The sequence below is a fragment of the Cricetulus griseus genome, chromosome 5 (assembly GCF_003668045.3).
Source record: "Cricetulus griseus strain 17A/GY chromosome 5, alternate assembly CriGri-PICRH-1.0, whole genome shotgun sequence".
NCBI lineage: Eukaryota > Metazoa > Chordata > Mammalia > Rodentia > Cricetidae > Cricetulus > Cricetulus griseus.
Genome location: NC_048598.1, coordinates 166686871 through 166712369, shown reverse-complemented (window position 1 = coordinate 166712369; position 25499 = coordinate 166686871). Strand labels below are relative to the sequence as shown.

Genomic DNA, 25499 nt, shown 5'->3' with positions numbered 1-25499 from the left:
CAACACGGGAATATATTTTATTGTATTGCAGAAGGTAGAATGTTCTTGTTCCAGCAAAGAAGAAATCAGATATAAGTTACAGAGTGAAAAAACAAAATAAAAAAAAAAAACAAAAAGCAACGACAACAAAAAAACTACTTGCTACCTCTTGAAATAAAGCAGTTTTTCCCCTCCCCCTTTTTTGAAAGTCTACATGATTGCTTACATTAATTTTCCTTTGGGTGGAGACACAGAATAGACCTAATACTGGGTTTTTGATGCCTTTGCTTCACTCACTGTTACGAGAATTTACGAGTACATCCTTAAATTACATTCAGCACAATAGTACCATTGTTAAGGGAAAAGATTCCAGCACAGAGGAAGTAACTGCTGGCTTTAGTTTTCCCACAATCCCTTTTATAATAAAGCTTACTGTAAAGAATTCAACGCCAGTGTTTTATTCCTCAAGTCCAAACACTTCTCAGTTCCCTTGCAAATTCGTTTGTAATGGCAGGGGCTCTTCAGGAAAATGACTTTATTCAGGAAGAAGCCGGAGCTCTTACTGTCATTCACGTTAGAGGTGGGCCGAGCAAGTTTGTGATGGTCTCGGCGGCTCTAGTCACAGCATTTCAGAGTTTGGGCTCATTCAATTCGGAACTACGTACAGAAACATCTGTTGAAATAAATGCGCTTCTTCTGACATATAAGCACATTATATACAGCTTGTAAAAGAAAAAAAAAATCCCAATGAAGCTGTGGACGCTGCAGAAGATACTGTTCCAACCTGTAAATGAGAACGCAGAAGGTTCCTATCGGCAGGTGCCGGGCAGCAGCCCCAACACGTGCGGGGTTCCCGGGAAAGGCGATCTGCTGCCGGATCACAGCTGCATCCCCAACCCGTGCGGGGTTCCCGGGGAAGGCGATCTGCTGCGGGATCACAGCTGCAACCTGTCGCGCGCCGGGCGCAGGGCTCGCCGAGCGCCGGGAGGACGCAGACAAGTTTCTGCCCAAGTTTCGAGAGGCGCGCGCGGTGGGGGGAGGGCACTTTCAGGCGGCCGCGGCCGGCCACGTCCCGAGAGAGCGTCCGAGCGCTCTAGGATGTCCCCGGGGCCGGGGAGACGCGCGAGGCAGGGTTCCGCGCAGCGCCGCCCGTCCGCGTCCGCCTCGCGGCCTCCGCCGGGTCCCGCACCGGGGCAGCGCGGGGCAGCTGGGTAGCCTGCGTCCCGGCGCCCGCCTCCGCCTCTGCGCGCGCCGGCGCCATGGAGACGGTCACAAGACGCCCGCGCCCGCCCGGCGCGCCGGCCAATGGGAGCGCACGTCGCGGGGAGACGCGGACGTCGCTCTTCCAAGATGGCGGCGCGTCCGTCGCGAGCCGCCGGGCCGGGGGGAAGCCAGCGACGCCGAGTAAAGCCGCCGCCCGGGACGGGACTGAGGCAGCAGTTGCCGCCGTTGGCGGCGGCCCGGGCGCTCTCCGCGGCTGCTACGGCTGTTGCCATGCGGCGAGGCTAGGGAGGACCTCACTCCCCCGGGGTGTAAGGATGTTAACGGAGGTAAGCGGCGCCCGGTGTTTACCTGAGAGGCGGCGGAGCGGCCGGCGCCAGCCCGGCACCGACGCCGCTCCTTCCCTCCCTCCCTCCGTCCGTCCGTCCGTCGCTCCCTCCCTCCCTCCCTCCGCAGGGCGCTGGGCCCGGCCCGCTCCGCCGTCGCCTCCGGGATCCCACAAGTGCCGCCGAGCGGGCGCGGTGCTGACTCGGCAGAGTTCCACCTCCTCCTTCCCCGCGTCCGCGCCCCCGCGTCCCCGCGTCCCGGCCCGGCCCGGCGCTGGCCCTGCTCCCCGGCCCCGGGCTGCTCGCGGGCCCGGCCTCTCCCGGCTGCCCGAGCCGGCCGAGCGAGTCCGCCTTCCGCCCCGCCGAGGGAGCCGGGTTCCCCCAGCCACACTCGCTAGTCTCGTGCCCTCCTCCTCCTCCTCCTCCTCCTCCGCCGCCGCCGCCCCCGCATCCCGTCACGTTCCCGCAGTCCCCCGACCCCAAAGTTGAGTCTGTCAGCCACCTTCTGGACTTGCGGTCGGGCGGTCCCCTTGCCTCCCTCTCTAAGTGGAGCAGTTTTGTTTTGTTTTGTTTTTTGTTTTTTCCTCATTTGACCTGAAATGGAAGTAGGGCAACGGAGATGAGCCAATCATTTTCCCTGTTCTTAGTGCCCCCCTGTCCAGCGCAGAAACCAGACTTTGAAGAAGGAGAGTTTGCAAGCTGCGCTAGCAATCCCTTAGGGGGAAGAACTTAATCGGTGCAACTAGCTGAATGTGACCGGAGGTGACACAGCTGTGTGAATGGTCCGTGCAGGTGTGGACGTCCGACGCTTGTGGATTTGGTGACATCTAGAAACTGCTGCTTTAGGTTCTGTGAGGATCCTTGATGTCAGGGACTGTTTTGGACATATTTATTTATTTTTGTGAGTTGATGTGAGTGTAATAAACAGTGTTAATGATCATTGGGAAGCAGTCTTACGATGGCCAGCTCTAAAATATCTGAGACGAGTGGCTTTTACTGTGTTAAAAGCCACGATACAATAGGACACACTGGATTTTCCAAGTCTTTGGAACTTGTCTAGCTAAGATGTTTCGTACTTTGGTGTTTGTCTTCATCTGTGCACAGAATCTGGCATATATGATCCACCTGGGAAGTTCCTACTGGTTGATTATTAACTGATGAACCACACATTTTAGAAGTTCTTCCCAAGTTTACATTCTTCTAATTTCTGGTTCCTTTTATTGTCTCAGAATATGGTTATATCACAAGTTGTCATTAGTTGTATATTTAAAAAGCAAATAGCAGTTCGGGTTCTTTTATTCTGATAGTTCAGTGAGAAGTTGTCTTATTTAGTATTAATTACTTTCAGTGTTGTCTATAATGTATAGTGTGAAATGTCCTTTTGATAAAACTTTTTAGAGTTTTGATCTTTTCACAACAAAAACGGTGTGCTAATGCAAGCATAACTGTCTTGATTAGGATAGATGGAGTATTCTAAACTTTTGTGTTTTTATATGACTTAATGTTTCAGTAAAATATTTTGAACAGGTCAGAAATAATAGTAAGTTGTCCTTTGTTGCGGTGTGTGTGTGTACATGTGTGTGTATGTGTGTACAGCACACAGAGTCAGTGTTTCACTGTTGGCAGTTCCTGCAGAGCTATTTTATGAAGCACTTCTTTGGGCTGCTTCTCTAAAGTAAAACTCATATTAAATTGTACTTTGATCTCATCTGTGATTTTCAGTAGATATTTTATAGATAAGCTGACTGAAGCCCGGAGACTTGTGCAAGGTCCAACAATTTTCAGGGAAATAGTTGAAACTAGAAATCTGGTTTCCTGACTTAGTTCAGAACCTACCACTTTGGTCAGCTGCCTTTCAGTTAGTAGTTTTCAGCTTTCTTGACCAATTTTAAGACATCCTGCTTCCTTGTCTGAATATGTCAGCAGTTGAACAGAGGAGAACTCATTGCTTGAGACTTCTTGCTGAACTTGGCTTTTTTTTTTGTCATTTTTTTAAAGCAGGGGAAACAGTTCCATTATGAAACATTTTAAATAACAAATGACTTTGTGTGTGTGTCTGCAAGTGGTAGTTTACATCAGCCAGCAGGTTTTCGGGTTTAGGGGATATGATTTCATTAATATTAGATCTCAGTATCCACAGTAATACACTGCATCATGAAAGGTTTTCCTACCCTTTTTATTCATCATGTTTGGCGGCGTTTTCCCTGGTCAGAAGGCAGAGAGTTAAGGCAGATGATACTGTCACCATTTGCTTCCTGACAAAACAGGTTGAGAAGGTGAAAATAACTTGATTAAAAACCAGAGAGTAAGAGTCACACTTAAGTCCTCTCATTCAAAATTCTGTGTCATGTCTCCCCACCATGTAGAGTCAATCCCTCCTCCCTCTCCTCCTTCCCTTCTTCTTTTCCCCTCCTTCCCTGTGTTCCTGCCCCCCCTTTCCATTTCTGATAGTGTCACAATGAAGTGGGCATACATAGATATATGATCATAGTATCAATAATAAGCATTCATATGATACTATTCAGTTTTGTTTGCATTTGTCAAATTATACATCTAATTGAAACTTCAGAAATGAGATAATTCGTGAGTTATTCATTAAGAGCTATTTTAAATAAGGCAAAAGGGAAAATTACTCAATTAAGCAAACTAGTAAGTACATTGAACTTTGAAACCTGTAAAAGATAGTTGTGTGAATTGAGAGTATAGGCCTAGTTAGGCAGTTCTTGTTTTTAACTTTTTGGCTTCTTTTTTTTTTTTTTTTTTGCTTTAAAATATTTTTTAATGTAGTTGCATGATTTGGGGGACTATTTTCCAGCATGTGTGATAAAGCTACTTCTTAATATCCAGTTAAGATTTAAGATTTCTTCCTCTGTTTTGGTCACTATTAAGACTTAGTATTTTCAGTGTTTCTCCTATAACATTTGCAAAAACTTTACCATGTATGTTTGAGAATTATTTGCTTAATATTTCCTGGCCTTTTGCTTATTAATAGTTAACTTTACATCTCAAAAATTGGGGCTTCTTAAATGTCAGAGTTTGTTTTAATTATTGTGAATTTTCTCAGTATTAAAATATTGTTAAATATCACTGAATTTCATTAGTAAAGTGTTAACTTTTTTTTAAATTTTAGAGTCTATACTAGGGTTACGATGGAGGAAATGTGCTAAGTTGATTCTGGTAGTAATGAATAGGGTTGTTTTGTGTGATCAGTTGTCAGTTGTCATTTCTGTGAATGTACAAATAATGAATAGGCGAGATGGTTTAGACCTGCGGTTCCAGCACTTGAGAAGTGTGAGCTGGAGGAGCAAGGCCAACATATGGTTCTAGAGCCAGTCTAGGCTACACGAGGCCCTGCCTCAAAAACAGACAGATACACAGTATCCAAGAGTGAGAGATAGAAAGCGCCTGGATTTGTATATGTGGGGCATTAAGTGAATTTTAAATAAGATAGTTTTTTTGATTTTTAGATAAGAACACTGTTGTTTTACTTCAAGGTTATCAGATAGGAAATGATGGAAAATGCCTTAATGGTAGGACTTTTAGAAGTCCCAGCTTGTTAAGGAATGAAAAGGCTTTGTGGTTCAGATAAATTAGGAGGATACTTGCTCAAAGAAAATGAAATCAGTTTCCTCTCTGGAGGACTGCTCATTGCAATCCATGGGTGATTGACTCAGAAAGAAAGTGATGCAGTTATAGCCTATTGCAAAGTTATGTGACCATGGAGACTTCCAGAAATGTTTGTGTTTCGTGGAGACTTGATTGTGCATCAAGGAAGGGTCTGAGCTACTTAGAAACTCCTTAAGTACATGACTGTACACATACACTTGCCTGTAAGCACTACATAAAATGGCCTTTATTTTATTGATTAGTGTATTTATGGTGGAAATACTCTTGGGATCGATTAATCCTTAAACTATATGAGCTGCTTCTTTAATTATTAATTAATGGCATTGTAAAGGCTGCTAACCAGAACAAGAACTCCCGAGGCTTACTGGTATTCAAGGCATGTGAAGAGGTGTGAAAAGGACTTTCCAGAGGGCATGGAAGGTTTTCACTGGAATGACCCTGGTTTGCTAGTGTACACTTACGCTGTTTGGCCTGTTCAGAAGTGCTAAGCTGAATATTACTTTGTTTTATTTTGTTGAGACAGAGTCTCACTATATAGACTACAAAGCCTTGGCTGTCCTGGAACTCGAACTCACTATGTAGGCCAGGCTGGCCTTGAACTCAGAGATCTGTCTGACTGCCTCTGCCTCTGGAGAGCTAAGATTAGGCTACTACCTCAAAATTTCTCCCTATCTGAAACTTTGTAGCCTTTGACCAACCATTGCCATCTCTACTTGATGAACTGTGATAACTAATGCTGTATGTGAGATTGCGAAGCACTTCTTCCCTGGCTTGGTTTACTTCCTTTAGCATACTATCTTGCATATTCACCCATCCTGTAGTAAATGCTTCCTGTACTCATCCTGATAGACAGTTAAGTTGATTACCTATATGGATGTTATGAAAACTGTCGTCATGTACACAGTGCACAGATCCCTTTGACATATATATATATATATATATATATATATATATATATATATTTCTTTAGATATGTAACCAACATTTGTATTGCAGGATATAGTAATTCTGCTTCAGTTTTTTGAAGAATGGCCATGTAGCCTACTCCTTTACAGCCATACTAATTGCCATGTTACTGTTGGTATCTTTGATCTTTTTGATAATAGCTATTCTAACAGGCAGATATGAGGTACTATCTAATTATAGCTTTAGTTTGCATTTTCCTGATGGTGAACAGTTTTTCGTTTCCATTTTGGTCATAGTGGGTCTTTCATATGCTTTGCTCATTATTAAAATGGGTTATTGGTTTTCTTAAATTAAATTGTTTGAATCCCTTATGTTTTAAACTGTAGTCTCTTACCAGAACTATGGTTGCAAATATTTTCTATTGTTCTGTGAGTTTTCTATCTTTAAAATGTATTTATCTTGTGGTGTGTGTGTAAGTGTGGCACACACATGCAATGGGTGTTTTTGTATGCATGCATGTCTGTGTGAGCATGTGCACATATGTGTGTGTCCTTGCCTCTGCATGTGGAAGCCAGGGCTTTTGGAAGGGTGTCTTGCTCTAGTGCTCTCTGCCTTACATATGAGACAGAATCCCTCTTAACCTGGTCTCTACTGACTCTGCTAGGCTAATTGTCCATTGAGCCCCCTGTATCTACCTGTGTTCATTGCCCCAGTAGAGGAATAATACACAGATTTGTGGTGCTGAGTCCGACTTCTATGCTGGTGCAGAGGTTCTGAACTCCCCATTCCTCAACTTTTATTTTGGGCCCTGTGAGATGGCCCAGCACATAAAGGTATTTGTCATACAAGCTTGTTTACCTGAGTTTAATCCCTAGACAGAAATTGAAGTTGGACGAAGACAACTGATTTTACTAAGTTGTTCTAAGATCTCCAGACTGTACTATGGCTGGCGCTCTCCCTCCTTCCCTCCCTTCTCTCTCTCTCTCTCTCTCTCTCTCTCTCTCTCTCTCTCTCCCTACCCTCCTCTCCTCTTCCTCCTCCCTCCTCCCTCCCTCCCTCCCTCTCTCCCTCCCTCCCTCTCCTGAATTTTAAAGGATATGACTTTTGTATTTTCTCAAAGTTTTCAGAGGTTGGACATAACATAAAATGATTGTATTTTTTTAATTCACCATGCATTTATTCTCCTTTTCATTCCTTTCTGTTGTAATGGGGTCTTAGCATGTAGCCCAGTTGGACTTTAGATCTTTCAGTCTTAACCTTTTGAGCTGGGGTTATAGATGTGTCTACCCAGAGGTGATGTGATTGTAAAGAAAAGCAACTCTAAACCCAAGGCTTTTGCATATTATGTAAATGCTCTATCCATGCCCTTTCATCCCAAGTAGTCTGATGATCAGTTCCCACAGAAATTGATAAAGGGTTCTGTAATTGGTGTACCATTAGATTATGATGAGAAGCACTGTGATGATGTTACATATTTACAGACTTTACTATAGTTTATTCGGGGAAATAAATGTCAGGATGGGAGTAGGAAATAAGTTATAAGAGTTTTCAGACTCCTTGCAGAATGTTTTGCTGTGTATCTCTTAATGTAAACACTACCTGCACTCCACGCCCAGGTAGATAATAAAAGGTGCTGTGTTTGAACTCAGTAATATTGCTAGGTGTAGTAGTCATGCTTACTGAGGATTTGTGTCATATCTGGTTTGCAGATAGGCAGAGTCCACAAAGTCAGTTAACTAAGCAGCAGTGATAACTAGGAAGCATGAGCTAGAAAGGAAAGAAACTAGGTTCTGTCCTTAGTTTTCCTGTGCTGGCCACTGATGAGCAATTTGGTGGAAAAGAAAAGTGATTTCACAGATTTCTTTTCCTGAGCAAGCTTCTCAGATTATGGGTTTAAAAAACCGTGTCTTGAAATTTTGTGGTTTCACAAGCTTTCTTGTATTTCTCACTTGACAATATTCTAGTATTAACTTTCAGTTTCAGTCAGGTTTTATTTTGATAATATTGTCTTAAATACTCAGGAGAGGGAACTTTGAATTGAAGCAAATGGCAGCTTTTTAAATTAAAAAAATGTGGTTGTTGAGCAAATGCATATTACAAGAGTGAGACAACATGCAAATTAACCTGTATGCTGGGCATTATAAAGGGTGAGTCATAACTTCCTATTTAATGATGGGATCCTGAAGTAGTCCTTTAAACTTTGTAACATTAGTTTCCTTCTGAGTAAAAGTGAAATAATAATAATGCCCAACTCATTGTTATAGGTACTATTTGTAAGGTTTTAGTTAAAATTTTGTTGAAGGTAGACTTGTTTACCAGATGGGAGGGAGTGTGGCTACTTTGTGTTAGAAGAGTTAGAGTAAGATCTGGTGATCTGAGTCACACTAGAAACTTGTGTTCAGAAACCTCACTGTCATGGCTAAATTTAGTTCTGTGCCATTTTGGCGATCAAAACTAGGGCCTTAAATTCTTTTGTCAGAATGAAACAAGGTATCTCATTAAAGAGTGAAATTAAGAAGAAAAGAAGACTGGAGAATGTAGTTTCTGAAGTTGAGTGTGACTTGGCTTCCCCATCCAGCTCCAGGTGCAGCCGACAGTGCATTTGGAGGTTGGCAGCTCTGATTGGGCTTCTTGCAGCTGCACTGCTCTGCGCTGCTCTGCAGGTGCTCCGAGGGAGAAGAGTTCTGGGAGTCAGTCTTTGTTTTCTCTTCCTTCACTGGGTATTGGGAGTCTGCTCTCCACCATCACACTAAACCTGTAACAAGTGTTTTTTGAGTGTTTTTTTGTTTTTGTTTTTGTTTTTTTTTTTTTTTTTTTGCCCTCAAAGACTCTTAAGTATCCTTAGAGTAGTCTTATCACGTTTTCCACATTTTCTGATGGACTGCTAAATACCATTCATTACCCTAGTGAAAACAATATTTGCACCCTGGTCTGGTCGACACATACTTTATCTATTTATTCACTTATTATTATTTTTTTCCTACTAGTGTGAGTACTTAGACTGATGATTAAAGTTGTGTTCCCACAGTCTAAACAGAACTTTAAATTGGGCACTTCACACTAAAGTTTGTAAACTTTGTGTTTACAAATAAATATTAACAGAATAAATATTAACCATCCCCTTCAAGAAAAATTAATATGGGTGGAAAATAACTTAGATAAAATTGTCGACAATACATTTAAGGTACCACACAATTACTTTTAAGGGATTGGCTATTATTTATGTCTTAGAAATTTTATACATGGTCTGAACATTGTACTTCTAGATGCTTGGATTGCCTCCACTCCTCCCCCCCTCCCCCAGTAAGAAAGAGTAAGGAAAAACAAAACAAAACAAAAAAACAAAACAGTTGAGCAGGGAGGATTTTAGTTAGGAATGTAAATGTCCTTGTTTTTTGGAGGGGGGTATCTAACAGGTTATTATTTATAATAAACTGGATTTGACTAGGTAGATTTTTATCTTCTTTCTCTGACTGCATGGCATTCTGATTTCATGAGTTCCTAAAATTTTTATTCCTGCTCTAGAGCTGTCTATAAACGCTTTGTTTATAATAGTACAGTAAGACTGATTTTCATGGTACTTTTGTTGAGTGTCTCAGTTTGATGATTTTTAATGCGACTGTTAACATTTACAAGTATGGATGAATACAACTGTAATCACTGATGTCAGAGTTAGAAATTTGGAGGCAGGGCACATTTCTAAAATGTGTAGGTACTATCAGATTCTCTGGATTAAAATGCTTCTTAGTTATACTAAGCATTACTGGGTTATTCTGTCCGTCTGTTCACCCATTGTGTACCAAGAGAGTTTGCTGTTGATAACCCATTTCTTCTCTCTTCAGCTCCTGAAACTAGTGTGATGATCTGCATCACATACTCTGTAGCATGGGAAGCTACTATGTGTCAACTGAGATAGCTGATCATTGTTGACTTTATAGCAGTTCCCTAGCGTCAGTCTCCTGCATTTCTGAAACCCTAAGGTCAGCCTTGACTCCTTCACCTTAGCCTTGTAGTTTTCAAAGTCCTTGGATGTTGCTCTCTTTAATCTTGGATTGCTTTCATTCCTGAAACATTGAGACTATTTTTAGCCTGCTTGTGGTTTGGAACAAGATAGATATGTAATCCTTCGCATTGTGTGTTTTTTAAGTTTTCCTATTGTTGTTATTTGACAATGAGCATACACAGAGATGACCTTTCAGTTCACCCTCTCTTGAGGCTTGGAGGTTGTAAAATGGTCTGAGGTGGAAGAGATAACTGTGAAACAAAATTTCAGTATGTTTCACTTGTTACATAAATTTTATAAGGTAATGATGTGACTTCAGGATATGATGATGTAGTACCCAGTGTTTATACAAGGTTTAAGATACTTTGTAGTTTGTTCTTGATTTCTGTTTCTGAACTTGCGATACACTTTTTTTTTTTTAAATAACAAGCAGCATTGATGTTTAATCAGATTGCAACTGCTTTAGAATAATCAGTGTTTTTATGTTAACTTTTCTTTTACTTTTGTATTACTTAAGTGTTCAACAAAAATACTGCAGTAGTCTGATCCTGTTAGATAGAAGGAACTTGGCTAGAGGGAGGTTGGAGAAAACATAAAGAATAGAATACATAAAAGGTACAGAACTAAACAATAGACTTTAGAAATTAGTGCATATTAATTACATACAGGATTTAGAAAAAAAAACGAGTAGGCATTGAGAATATGTTATGGTTTGTTAAATTTCATTTTACAGTCAGGACCCCCTACCCCCAATGAATGTCCAGTAGCTTAAAAAGTTAAATAATTCAGCATTGGGGAGGCAGAGGCAGGCAGATCTCTGTGAGTTCGAGACCAGCAGGGTCTACAAAAGCTAGTTCCAGGACAGCCTCCAAAGCCACAGAGAAACCCTGTCTTGAAAAACAAACAACAAACAAAAAGTTAAATAATTATCACTAATGTAAAACCAAGGAATGTTTATGAACCTAGGTTATGTCTATATAGGTGGTGGTTTGAATGAGAATGGTTCCCATAGGCTCATATGTTCAAACGGAAGGGTTAGGAAGCATGGCCTTGTTGGAGGAGGTGTGTCCCTGGGGATAGGCTTTAAGGGTTCTGAAAAACTTGCACCATTCCATTGTGCTCTCTGCCTCCTCTTTGTGGTTCCAGATACAAGCTTTTAGCTTTTCGTGACATCTTGCCTTGCTCTACCATCATGGACACCATAAGCCAGATTAACACTTTCTGCTATAAATTACCTTGGCCACGTGTTTTGTCACCACCACAAACAAGTAGCTAGGATACTCTACCTATCACAAATTGATTTTTTTTAACAAGTGTGTGTACTTTTGTTAGGAGTGATGGATGGCAACGGATTATGTGAGATTTTTCATTTTAAATATATTTTGACCTTGGTGAAGTACCTAGCTTTTCTGAACTGTAGTTTTCTCAATGATAAACTTGTGTTCATAGTGCTTATCCTGTCGGGTTTTGATGAGTATTAATGAGGTGAAGTAATACATGCTAAGTCCTGATTAGAACTGATGCTGAGTAAATACTGTGTGTGCTTCATGTTTATTTCTTCAGATAGAAATAAGAAGTGATTTATTTTTCAAACATGCAATTTATTGTTTTGGATTGTCTTTGTTTCATTGAAGAGGCTTTAAAATGCTGAACAGCATAATCCTCTTTGAGCCAGATAATCTAAAATTTTTCTTTGTCAGTTTTGAGTAACTTTTTAACTTAGTTGTGATTTCCCTAGTATGAATTTCAAGAGTTAGACTTACACTTAATTTCAAGAGGAAATCAAGAAGGATAGCATCTGTAAAATATAAGTTGGTCGTAATCAGAAAATTTCGTTAACAATTATATTTCTTGGGTTCATGAATGCTTTTAATATAGATGAAAGGAAAGAGAAAATTATAGTACATACTACACTTTAAAAGTGTCATTCTTATGCAGTGTTCTGATATGCAAAGTACTGTGGCTCTTGTCAGCTTGGTAAAGTTTTATGTAAAGTAATTCCAAACAACTGAAATAAAAGTCTTAGAAAGTCAAATCGATGAGTATTTTGTAACTCATTAAATTATATTGACCTTTGTTATAAGGAACTGTGTAGATGGAGGTTCTTGTTCTGCCTGGTCCTGAAGTCCTTCAGTGCCAAATGAACACACAGAAGCTTAAAGTGTTTGGTTGATGGCTCAGGCTTCTTATTGGCTAGCTCTCTCTTAATTATTAGCCCATTTCCATTAATCTAAGTATTTCCACCTGGTCTTGGCTTACCAGAGAATCTTGCTCCCTCAGCAGCTGCATGGCATCTGCCTCGTGCCTCTCTCCATCCTCTTTGCAGAATTCTCCTATCTGGTAGCCCCACCTATACTCCCTGCCTGGCTACTGGCCAATCAGTGTTTTATTCACCAACCAATAAGAGAAACATATCTATAGAAGGATCTTCCCCATCAGAACTGGAAGGTGAGGAGCAGTAAAATTAACCCCTCCAATATGTGCAATATGAAGTGCCAAGTTATTGCAAATACCATTTTTGCTTACCTAAATAAAAATTGTGGCATATGAATAAAATTTCAGCATATGAATGATTTCAGTCTCTTTATACAGTAGACACCCAGGCAGGTTGGTGTAATAGTGAAGTGTTTTTTGTTCTCAGGGAGCCTCATGTTTCTGTTACAGTAACTTTGTACTCAGCCATCAAGGTCCTTTGTGGTGAACCCCCTGCCTATTTCCTTTCTGTATTTAGCCTTTTCTTTCTTGTCACTGTGTGTGCTGTGCGCCCCTCCCACAGTTCTCCTGCTTCTGTCTGGGTTTCCTCTATGATTTAAGGCCTACAGTCTTCTCTTAGGAGTTTTCTCCCCAACCTTTACCCCTTTCTTCCCCTTAAATGAATTTAAAAGGCACCACAGAATATTTAACATCTATAACTTTTATGTTTTGTGTTTTACTTATTTGATTTGAGTGTAAAAACATTTTTCATGTTTATTTGCAAGCTGAAAAAGTAAAACAGTTTATTTTTCTTAAATGGTGCAGTTTAGTGTAATTTCTTTGCATGACTCTTCCCTGAATTTATCTTGATTGAAAAGACTCATCCTTGGGTGATATGAAGCCGTTGTATTTTCAAAGTTAGGACTGTACAGACAGACCTTAGTGTTGTAAAGGAAGCTTATGTTGAACTCTGCTAGCTTCAGAACACACTTTGAAAGTTACCTTAGTATCCAAATTCTCACTAAGATTCTTTTTTCTTTAAATTTTTTTATTAATTTATTTTTTACATTCCAACCCCAGTTCCCCCTCCCTCCTCTCCTCTCACTCCTCCTATTTCCCCCGCCTCCCATCTGCTCCATGGAGAGGGTAAGGCCTCATTTAGGAAGTCTAAGTCAGTCCCATCATCTAGTTGAGACAGGACCAAGTATCGAGGGGTATAAAAGAGCAGCTTGTTTACTTGTTTTTCCTATATTAATTGAAGTTTTCAATCTTGCCAAGTTAACTTTTGATTATTCAGAATTACTCTATAGAAATATACCTATCTCCTCTTAAACAATACAACTGCTTGGCAGTCTGCAAAATAAGTCTAAATTATGCCTTGATTTTTTTTTTAAATCAGGCTTAGTTCATTCTCTCATTCTGTGGTTTTTGTTTTGTTTCTCTGTATCTCTAGAGTGTAGTTGTTAATATAACTTACTCATTAAAGGGTTCTCAGAGTTAGATGTATTTAAAAGTTAGCAAAGGTCCTGAGCTAACAGAGAGAACTTAGTAAATGGTAGGTCACATTGCTGGTAGAGGCTACCTGTCATACAAGAAAGACACTAGGGTTAACAGTGTTAGGTTGTACAATGCGAATCTTACTTTGTCGCTTGCCATTAAAGAAATGATTTCCCTTTGAATGCATTATTACAAAAAAAAAACAAAAGCAGAAATTAATAATTAAAAATATCAGAAGCATGCTGTATTTTTAAAGATTTATTTTTATTATTTATAATTGTGTGTATGAATGTGCTGGCTAGTTTTATGTCAACATGACACAAGCTAGAGTCATTAAAGAGGAGGGAGCCTCAGATAAGAAAATGCCTCCATAAGATCAGGTGGTAGGCAAGACTGTAGGATGTTTTCTTAATTGCTGATGGGGCCACCGCTGGTCTGGTGGTCCTGGGTTCTATAATAAAGCAGTCTGAACAAGCCATAGGAAGCAAGCCAGTAAGCAGCACCCTCCATGGCTTCTGCATCAGCTCCTGCCTCTAGGTTCCTGCCCTGCTTGAGTTCCTGCCCAGATTTCCTTCAGTGATGAACAGTGATATGTAAGAATAAATCCATAAACCCTTTTCTCCCCAGGTTGTTTTTGGTCCTGGTATTTCGTCACAGTAACGGTAGCACTAAGACAGCCTGTGCTTGTGAGTGTGGGGGCCTGTCTGTGGAGGCCAGAGGTGTCCAGTTGCCCTGGAGCTGGAGTTACAGACATCTGTGAGCTGTCCAAAGTGGGTGCCACTCCCTGGTGACCAAGCATTCACATATATGTCTCTATGGGGGTCATTCTTATTCAAACCATCACAACTGGTAAATGGAACTCGTTGTGTAAACTGAGTTTAGTTTTGCTAAAGTATCTGAGGTTAATTTCTTTGGAATTGAGCTATTGTTAGAATTAGATGATGCTAGAGAATGACTTTGAAGGATGTTTAGCTACTATAATGTGGCCCAGGTTGAGCGGACAGGAGACAGCAGGAAGTATATGTAACTTGAAATGTCAAGCATAGTGCTGTGTTATGTCAAAGTTATGTATTTATTACAGTTTTTGAACCATACAGAGAAAGTCTGAAGAGAACAGCATCATACAGTAGGAACATATTGAGAAACATGGACATTCCAGGACTTTAATTTCATTTTTGATCTTTTCTTTCTTGCCTTGAAAAATAAAGTTGAACAGTGTTTTTCTCAATTAAAACAATTTCTTAGTTACATCAAAGAATATAATGACTCAAAGTCCTATTATTCAGAAATAATTTTCTAAAGAAATGATTTAAGTACAATTGTAAAACTTGTTAATAGGTGTTTTATAAAAAATACATTTTAGTATATTGGGTTATTTTGAAAGATGTATTTAAAATTACTAGCAACATAATTTTTAACATTTTTAATTTTAAAAAGGTTTATTTTATTTTGTATGTATTTTGCTTGCATGCACATGTATGTATGTATGTATGTATGTATGTATGTATGTATGTATGTATGTATGTGTAGCATTTCCGAGCCTAGAGAGGAGGGTTGTTCGAGCCCCTGTAACAAATTATAGAGAATTATGATTTGCACTATGGGTTCAGGGAATGGAACCCAGTCCTATGTAGGAGTACAGGGTGTTCTTAATGTTCTTAATGTTGTTCTTAATGTTCTTAACTCCAAACCTAACAACACTTAAAAATCTCACAGAATGTTCATGAAAATCCAGCCTTTTTACTTTCTTTTTTTGACTTTAGGTGAGGAAGTATTATAACTTGGAGATCACATTTTTAATTCAGAAACTTGCTTTTGTTTAAACTTTGAGTTGTTGAGATCTCATTTCTTCATGCAGGCAGTCATAAATATGTAATTTATAATATGCTTATAGCCTAGAAGGGGTTAGTACATATACAAATTTATAACATGTTTTCACTTAATATATCTAATATAACTTAGGTTTAGAGAATACCTTACAATATTCATGTGAAATTACAAATGAAATTGTTTGATTTAACATTAAAGGAAATTTATTCTGTAAAGTTAAATAGAATTTACTGAAGATGTGAAAAAAGTTATAATTATTAATTGTCTAGTGGAGAAAAACATAGAATATTATAATAGATGTCCAGAAGACATTTGATGGAAACTCCTTTTCTTCCAAATTAAGTGTGTTTAATAGAAAAAGGCACAGATTAATATTTGAAACAACTATGTCTAAACAAATGTTGACATATTTTTGAGTAATTTTTAAAAACAATTTTGACTTAAAAGTTTTCATCTTTATCACAGAAGTGAAAACATATTCTTGCCTCTAAAGTTTTGGGTTTCTTTGCATGCTAAAAGGTTGGTTGTTAAATGAAAATACAAAACATAACTTAAGATGATTTTTTTGTATAAAAAGTGGCCTATCCCACTGAAAAATAATAAAATACTGATTACAGTGTATTGTTTTTTTCCCCAAAATTCCATGCTACTTGTTGAATAAATAAGTATAGAAATTTCATGTTTCCTGAATAAAAAGGTATTGAAAGTATTATTTTTCTGGTGTGTGTGTGTATATGTGCATGAGAGAGAGAGCATTTGAGTGATGTGTGTGTGTGTGTGTGTGTGTGTGCATGAGTGAGAGAGAGCACTTGAGTGGTGTGTGTGAGTGTGTGTGTGTGTGTGTGTGTGTGTGTGTGTGTGTGTATGTATGCCAGAGTTCAACATTGGATATCTTCGTCTGTTATTCTCTACCTTAATTTTTATTTTTGTAGTGCTGGGGCTTCAATTCGTGCCTAATGCATGCAAAGCAAGCAGTCTACCACTAAGCTACATTTCTGTCCCTTCTACTTAATTTTTGAGACTATATCTCTCACTGCATCCAGAGCACACCATATGGCTGGTCAGCAAGTCCTAAGGATCTGCCTCTCTGATTTCTGGTACTGGGAACAGATACATCCTGCCATGCCCAGCCTGTTCTGTGTGTACTTGGGAATATGAATTCAGGTCCTCATGCTTGTATAGCAAGCAGTTTACCTGTGCCATTGCCACAGCCCCTAGTTTTTTTATTTTTTATTTTTTTCTATTTCTATTAATCACCTTTGTATTATTTCCTTGTGTGTATGCGTATGAGAGAATTTTCATTAAATTTAGAAAAATGACTCAGTATAATGCTGTGAATTGTCTTCTTTGATAATCTTCATTTAATTTAAGTAGTTTTTGTTTATTGTTATACTCCTGCTCAATAATAGCAGTTCCTTACTAAATTGATTGAACACAGAATTCAGGACATATGGAATGCCTGGAAGTGCACAGATGTCAGTGAACCCTCAGGAAGGGAAGGAAGGTGATAAGGTGTGTCATTTTGAGTCTGAGGAAGAGAGTCTTGATTTCCAAGGCTTTGGCTTAGAGTGGTTTGTCAGAGCTGTCTTCGGTTGTGCTTGTACTTATAGCAGGTAGTTTTAGGAGTCTGTGCCATATCAGGCATACAGCAATGAACAGAGCAGACTCAGTTGTAGGTCTTCGAAAAACTTAGCACATGTGGCAACCATGGAAAGCAAGAATAATTCCAGCTTACAGTGATAAATGAGGATGCTGGCAGGACAGTCTTTGGAATGGTGAACCTTGGGGTTCAGATTAGAAACAAAATGCCTGCCAGAGAAATGGGCTAAAGAGGAAAAAGTAGGATGAATCAACTATTGGAAACTCTAATGACAATGAACTGTAGATGCAGTCAGCATACCTAACTTTTAAAGCTAGAGAACCTAGAGGGAAAAAAAAAAAAAAAAACAGCTAATTTTTGCACAATGCGAAAGGGGTGGATAATCTTACAATGCTTAGAGTACAGTTGCAATAAATGTTTACTGATGTGGAAGTGCTCATTTATTTAATAGAGTATGAGGTGGATTCTCCAAGTGTATTTTGAGGTTATCTAGTATATGGGATAAAAGAGTTGGATTCTGTGTGTCCATATGCAGTGAAAGGTTAGTATGTGTTGGAAATCAGTAGTTTTTATATTGACTTTAGATTGCAGTTACCTGGCGAATTTTGTAAATGTCCAGTGTCATTAACTGTGCTTGCTGCACATTGGAAATTGTGATGCCATGGTTCCCACCTTCAGTTCTTCTGATATATAATTTGTAGGTGGCATATCCTGGTAGTAGAATGTTAAAATTACTTCTTACCCCTCTCTTCCTAAAGTATTTGCTAATGAACAAGAATTGTCTGGGAGCAGGGATATTACTTGTGTGTGTGTGTATTTGTAGGAATTGTAGGAAACTGCTCCTGGCCTGTGACTTAGAGTTGAGGTGATAACGATAAATGGAAAAGATGATAATAATGATAAGTGAAAGAATAAGCAGTCTTGGAGAAGGCTTCAGAAGAAGCAGCTTTTCCTTTGCAAGGTAGAGAAATTCTTGGTAATGTGGGAGTGTTTGTGCTGTGGAGCAGAGTGAGCCTAAAGGAAGGCTTTAGGAAGGAGGGAAAGTGAAATGGATGAACAGCAAGTTTGTGGTTGGAACAGGGCCAGGATTGATAGCAATAAACTTATGCTTCTTGGTGACAGGTCTCCTAGGTTCATAAATAGTCTAAAACTATGTGCACCAGTCCCACGGTGGATTATAATTGGATATTGGATGAATAGTCTTCATGTGCTAAATGAATCCTTGATACGTTGAAGATCTTAGGCAGTTCTAGCCTTGTGTTCTCTTTAAAGGGTGTGGATTGATTCTGTGTGATCCAAGGAGAGACTCCGGGTCTGTCTGGGCTGTTACCTACAGCTTCCTTAGTGAGTGAATGGTTATGGGCTGCTTGTTCTGACAAGGTCCAGGCATCTCAGAGCTTGAGTTTGGCCTAGCATACCACTTTTTACCCATTTGTGCTGCTTTGGGGTCTGTTCTGTCTGTGCCAAGTGTAGAGTATGGTTTTGCTTTTATATTTGCTGCTTTCCAGGAGTAATTTAAGTTGTCCAGTCCCAGATTTGATACAATAGTATGGATTTTTAAGACAGAGTGAAAAACAGTCTTTATCTAGGCAAACTCTTATTTCTGCATTAGGATCTTATGCATGGTGATTTGAAATAGCTTTATAAAGGAAGTACTTACTTTAAAGGAAAAGCTATATGGGACTGGAAATTTTGTGATTGATACTAATTCGTATTGGTAAAAGAAAAACAGCTTATTTATTTGGGTGGCTTGGAACGCTGTGCAGCCCAGACTAGGTTTGAAATTTGATAGTGCTCTGGAGTGCATGGAATACAGGCATGTACCACCAAACCTGTCAACTAACCCATTTTGCTAATTTTACATGTAACTTTTTTTTTTTTGTAGCATTAAACTTGAAAATATGAGACACTAGACATGAACTGCTTCAATTTCCTTTAAAAAACTTTTAGAAGTCCACTACTTTCAGGCTTTAAGAATTGCCCTAGGTAAATATGATGACTATGAATTTGCTTTTCAACCGGGACTTTAATCAGTATTTTCATACAATTTCAGTGTGTTTAGTCAGAATAAGGTAAACTGTAAAACAAAATTTGGGAATAGCTTATAGGAGAAATAAGAAAATAGTACTCTGTGTGAAAACACACCTTGCACATAATTATAGTATCACCTTGTTAACTAGTAATTAAAACCCATTTCCTAAGCAAAATGTATGTCATGATTAAGCATTTTATAGTTAAAAACTTGTATTACATTTATTTTGTGTGCACATGCGCATGCTATAATGTGGTGGAAGGGAGAGGAACTTGATAGTCACTTTTCTTTTTCCATAGTGTGGGTCTAGGAAGCAAGCTCAAGTGCTTAACTTACTGAAACGTTTCACTGGCCCTATTTTGTTTAATTAGATAATCTTGTATATAGTTACTTAATTTCGCATGTATTTAAGTTATGAAACTCAATAACTTGTTGAGGCAGTAATGACAAGTAGATGAAACTTGTGATGTTAACCTATATTAAAAGTATACTGTTATAGGTGGGCTGTGATTTTTTTTGTACATAAGTTTTGTATTCATAGTTTTAGATATGCTCACAAGATGAAAACTGAGGAACAATTACGCTGTTTTCCTTTACTTCTCAATTCCTTTCATTTATCTGATTTTCTTCACCTTTTAAAAACCCATTGCCTATTTGTTATAGAACTCTCTGTGGGTGTATTATGCAGTTTCAGTTTTATAGCTACAGATTCTGAATGTTTGTAGCACTAATTTAGATTTTTCTTTGGCTGTGGCAAGTGACATTGTATGTTATACTGTACAGTATGATTTTCTGGTAACTCAGGTCATCATTTGCAATGTGCTGTAGGTCGTAACCTTAGAAAAGCAGGATGGTGAGGTCCTTTAGTTCTTTGGCCTATCTGAGCTTAGAAGCAGATTTATTGGTTCTAATAGGGTAAGTATCATACCAAGCATAGGATGTCAGTAAAGAGAGATTCTCCGTATCATATCAAGCATAGGTTGTCAGTAAAGAGAGATTCTCCACCCCTTGAGGCCTGTAAAAAGTTGGAACTGGATAAAGACCTATGAGTATTTTAATCCAGCCATTCTTTTAGATTCTCTATTTTAAAATTACTTTTTATTTAGTTATAGTTTTGTATATAGTTTGACTGAAAGGAGACTGATTTTAGCATGTTATTTGCATTATTTTTTGCTAAATGGATTACTCATGGTTAGATATTTATACTATATGATCCAGTTAATAAAAGTATATTATAGAAGTATAGAAATAGAGGGGAGATGGATTTATACTGCATCATTTCTAAGTTATATATGAGAATTGGGGTTGGAATAATTTGTTTATGAAAAACTACATAAAAGGTATTACACCACTTAGGAGCTTCTTGCTGTGCTCACTGAAAACTGTAGGTGTAAATAAGTATACACATGTTGTAGTACTGAGAAAAGAATGTGGAATTTTTTTTTTTTTTTTACTTTGTTCTTAAAATACAGAGATCTATAGACAAGCTTGTTGGATGCATTTAGCTGTAATTTTTTTCTAAATTGTTTGAGATTATAGTATAATTACATTTGCCCCCCCTTCTTTTCTCCAGGCCTTCCAATATACCTGTCAGTGCTCATTTTCAAATTAATGGCATCTGATAGTCATTCATTGTTGTTGTATGTTCCTTTCCACTCACTGACTTGGGTGGTGAGAGAATAAAGAAAAGACAGACACACATACATGCACAGTGAAGCTGGGATCAGGTGCTGTTCTCCAAGGGTACTTGGAATCACAGCAGGTACAGGAATGGGCAAGGTTGGCTCGTCTCTATAGGAGGTGTCTGTAGGCTGTAGACATCAGGGAAGAGGAAGCTGCAGCTGTTAGTCTTTACTTGATCACTCATAAGCACTCACACCGGGACTCCTGAGAGTCCTTAACAGGCTATGCCCATGTCAGAATACACATAAACCCAGGACTTTACTCAGGGCTTCCTTCGTACCTTACATTATGAAAAACATTAGATTCTTTTACAGTTAAGGCTGTAAGGAGGCACAGTGGGTGTCCTAGTTATGTTTACTATTGCTTTAATGAAACACCAGATATGGAGATGAAAGGGTTTATTTGGCTTATACTTACCACTGAAGGAAGTCAGGAACTCAAACAGAGAAGAATCTGCTGCTTACTGGCTTGCTCCCCAGGCTTGCTCAGCCTGCCTTCTTATAGAACCGAGGACACAGGGATGGCACCATCTGCAATCAGCTGAGCCCTCACACATCAATAACTAATGACTTACTGTCTGATCTTATGGAGGCATTTTTTTTTCAATTTCCTCTTTTCAGATAATTTTACTTGTGTCACGTTGACATTAGACTATCCAGCACAGATGTTTAAAAGGAAAAGCTTTCTTCATGAAAGATGACACTGTGTTGGCTCTTGAAGAGAACTTGCTAGAGAGAGAATCTTGCTGGAGTGGAAAAGTAATCCATCCTAGCAAAGAAAAGCAAGAGAACTAACTGGTCTTACTCATGAAAAAGAGGTATTTCATAATCTTTATCAAAGACTGTTTTGACAATAAGGAGAGTCAGTGTCTTAGTCAGTGTTGTATTTCTCTGAAGAGATACTGTGACCAAGGCAACTTAGAAAAGCAAGCATTTAATTGGGGGCTTGCTTATAGTTCCAGTAGGTTAGTCTATGATCATCATGATAGAAACAAGGTGCCAAAAGGCAGGGCACTGGAGCATACATATCTGATCTAAAAGATGGAGGTAGAAGTCACAAGACTGGGCCTGGTATTCGCTTTTAAAACTTCAAAACCTACGCCCAGTGACTCACCTCTTCCAACAGGGTCACCTGTCCTAATCCTGATCCTACCTACAGTCAATCAATCAACTGTGAACTAAGTATTCCAACAATATATGTGCCTATGGGCCCATTCTCATTCACACCATCACACTCCCACAGTCTGGACCTATAATGAAGGATTTGCCTCAGGCTTTGACAGTAAAGAAGGGAGACTCCATGAGACACTAAGGGCAAAATGTGGGTAGGCTTTGCTAACTGGTAGAATGAGCAAATTCCAAGAGGGTGGTTTAACACAATGCTGACATTTCCTTTAGTAATTGGATAGGCATTAACCCCCCCCCCCCTTTAAAGGAGGGGAATAAAGGAAATATTTGGTGGTTGCAGTAAATTTAATTATTTTATTTTGCACGTGATTATCTGTATCTTAGGTACAGATAAATAAATGTCTTGTTTCTTGAATTAAACAGGAATAAAATTTTATCTTTGCAGCATGACTGTTTCTCCTGAAGCTGATGCAGGAAGCTAACTTTAGGCTAGGAATTCAAGGCCAGAAAGGGTAACCTAGGGAGAGACCATTTTTCAAACCAATAGAGTCAGCATCAAGTAACCCTTTAGAGCACATGTGGGGGCCTCTACTGCAAACTGTGCTGCTTTCCCTGTCCCCCGTCTCCCTCCCCTGCTCTCCCTCTCTCTCTCTTTGAGGAAAGCCAGGAACATCAATTTGTAATTGTTTTAAAATGCTTATTTAGAATTTAGAATATAAGGGAAAAACATATATGTTGGGAAAATGAAATGGACCAAGTTTCTGATCCCTTATTCAGTTTTCAAATTCTTTGTAAGAAACACAAGCCAGCATCATCTACTCCAATATTTTGAAATATTCTTGACAGTAGTGGAAAGGAGATAGGCTGAATTCTTAGAAAGAGATTGGCTTTTTTTTCTTACCTTTTATTTATTTTTTTGTATCTCCTGGTCCCCTTTCCATTCCCAACACCCCCTCCTCTCACCTTCATATTGTACCTTCTCCTCTTTCTGGAACCCATTGGTCAACCTGCTCTGATGCTGCCTGTCCTGGCCAGCTTGATCTTGTGCAGGAACAATACCTTCAGGGAGCCTTTCTAGCAGCCAGCACTCCACAGCGCTTCTCCCATCTTCAGGCTCTTGCAGTACTTTTGCCTTCTTCTGTGATATTCTCTGAGTCTTGGTTGGGTTCATAGGGTGTTGGTTTGATATCCTGTTTAGGGCTGAGCCCTGAACATTAACTTACCTATTGCTCATGAGTCACACTGCTCTAACTGCTGCCCACTGCACCAAGAAACTCCTCTGTTCTCTGGCTAAGGTTAAGAACAGAATCACTCTATGTGTATAAGCATAAATGTCTAGAAGGCAGCTTGACACATGTTCATTTAGCAAAACTGCAAGGGCCTTTTGTGTTGTTTTCAGCTTTATTTTTGGTACTGGGGTCTGCGGCCTTTTCTCGTGTGTACTAGGTATGCACTCTGTTCTCAGATGAACTCCCAGCACACAAAACTGCCTTTTGAAGATAGTTTAAAAGGAATTTGAGAACTGCTTTAGGTCTGGAAGCACTAACTTTTCTTTTCTTTTTAAAAAACAAAACAAAACAAAAACATCCCTTATTCAATTTGTGATGCTTTTCGTGTTGCTGTATGTGTTAGGATTCAGGCCTTGTGCTGGCCTGCCCCTGTCACCTGGCAGGATGCACTCAGGCGATACCCTGACATATTTGGTTTTTATTTATTTCGCTGCAGTGATTACTTGAGAAAAAGTGTACTTGACTGTCCAAATGAGTGTTAGGATTGTTGTGTTTTAAAAATATTTTAGTGAAAGATTTTAAACATAAAAGTAGGAAAAATCCATACTGAGCTCCCTGTGCTCATGCTCACTTAGGCGATTGTCAACCCATAGCCTCTTGGAGCTATCTCTTCTTACTTTTCTCCACTAAGAACCTTGAAGATTATCCTGGAGAAAATTCCAGATATTTGAGTTCATCTTGAAAATACATTTAAGAATTTCTTTTGTCAAAACAACTATAATATCATTATACTAACTAAAAAATAGTAATTTATTGATATCATTATTCTAACAAGGCCTAGAACTACCAGATTTTTTTCTTTCTCTTACTTGCTCTCTTTTTTCCACTGTGTTTGTTGAAAATCAGTTTGAGTGCTTTCAACACATTGCTGTTTAAATTTACAGATTGCTTCCTGCTCTTACCCCATTGTCATTTTTTCCTCTTGAACTTCAGTTGTTGAAGAAACTGTCCCCCCACCCCCATTGGTGTTTCCCACAGTCTGAATTTTTCTGAATTCATCTCCATGACATTTTCTCAGTTTTCTGTTCTTAAAGTGACATTCAGGTTTGATTTTACTTTTTCCAGTAAAAGTATCTTTTCATAGATAGAGGAAATTTATTCCACAAGGCGTCTGTTTCTGCTTTCTCTTTCAAGGGTTAACAGCTAGATTATTGCTAGACATGAAACACATTAAGAATTACAGTACATCCATCATTATATGAAATATTTCTTAAAATCCTGTATTTTTGTCAACACTGATTGCGTTGATGGATGTTTAATTATCTCCTGCTTTTAAGAATAGTGACAGGATTGCTTGCCAGTTCAGAAGAGATCACTGGGATCTGAAAAGCAGTGTCCATCCCACCACAGCTGGGATTGTGCCATTGATGGGGTGAGGTAGGGAGTGGTCTTCAGGTTGTCTCCTGAGCCCTGTCAGTGTAACTTCAGGATTCAGGATTCTAAAAATATTTCTACCCAGACTCAGAATCAGATGTTCCTATAAGTAGTCCTGATGGACTTTATTGGAACTGCCAGCACTGCTCTGAACTGAAGATAAAGTACTTACGCTCTTTAAAGGCTACAGATATTTTGGCTGCCATTCTTAGGATATTTTTCACTAAAGATCCACAATTAGTTTACCATGCCATGAAAACATCGGAAGGAGTTTCTCTGTATGTGGTTATTCTCAGTGAGTGTAGTTTTCACAATTTTATAAAATATGGCACTGTCTGTAGAGCAGGGTGTTTCTTTGAGATTTGTCCCCTGTATCCACTGTGTGACAGAGCCTGTCTATCATTACCTTTAAAGAAGGCACATTTGTGACTTTCTCCTTTTAGATGACTAATTGCTGTGCATATTTTTGTATGCAATTTTATTTAGGGAAAATAATTACAATAAACATGCTAATAGAAAGTTTATTCAGAATAAAAATGATTGATTGTTTTTGGTGTAGTAGTTTCTGTTGCTTCACATAATTAACTCGCACTGGAGATTTAAGTGTCTTTTTCCTTGGTATATTTACATTTTTGCTTTTGGCTATTTTTAAGAGTTTTTTTTGTATGACATATACATCAATGTTAGCTAAAAGAGTTTAAATTTGACCTTAATCTGGCAAAAGGAAATGTTTATAAATACCAACATGTTTTCTAAATAGTAACAATTCTGTCAGAGGTTAGCACCTCCCACCAGCATTGTTTTTAGTAGCA

General features: G+C 39.0%; 1 protein-coding gene across 3 annotated transcripts in view; it reads left to right on the top strand.

Moving 5' to 3' along the window:
- The first annotated feature begins 1402 nt into the window (after positions 1–1402).
- Snx13 (sorting nexin 13) overlaps positions 1403–25499 on the top strand; it is a 103669-nt gene continuing 79572 nt past the window's right edge. For all 3 annotated transcript variants that reach the window (XR_004770030.1, XM_027419754.2, XM_027419753.2), the window contains exon 1: positions 1403–1529. Coding sequence is in view for 2 of the 3 variants with exons in the window: in XM_027419754.2 (XP_027275555.1) it covers positions 1518–1529 (12 nt within the window). In the remaining variant the exon portion in view is untranslated. The remainder of the gene's footprint in view (positions 1530–25499) is intronic.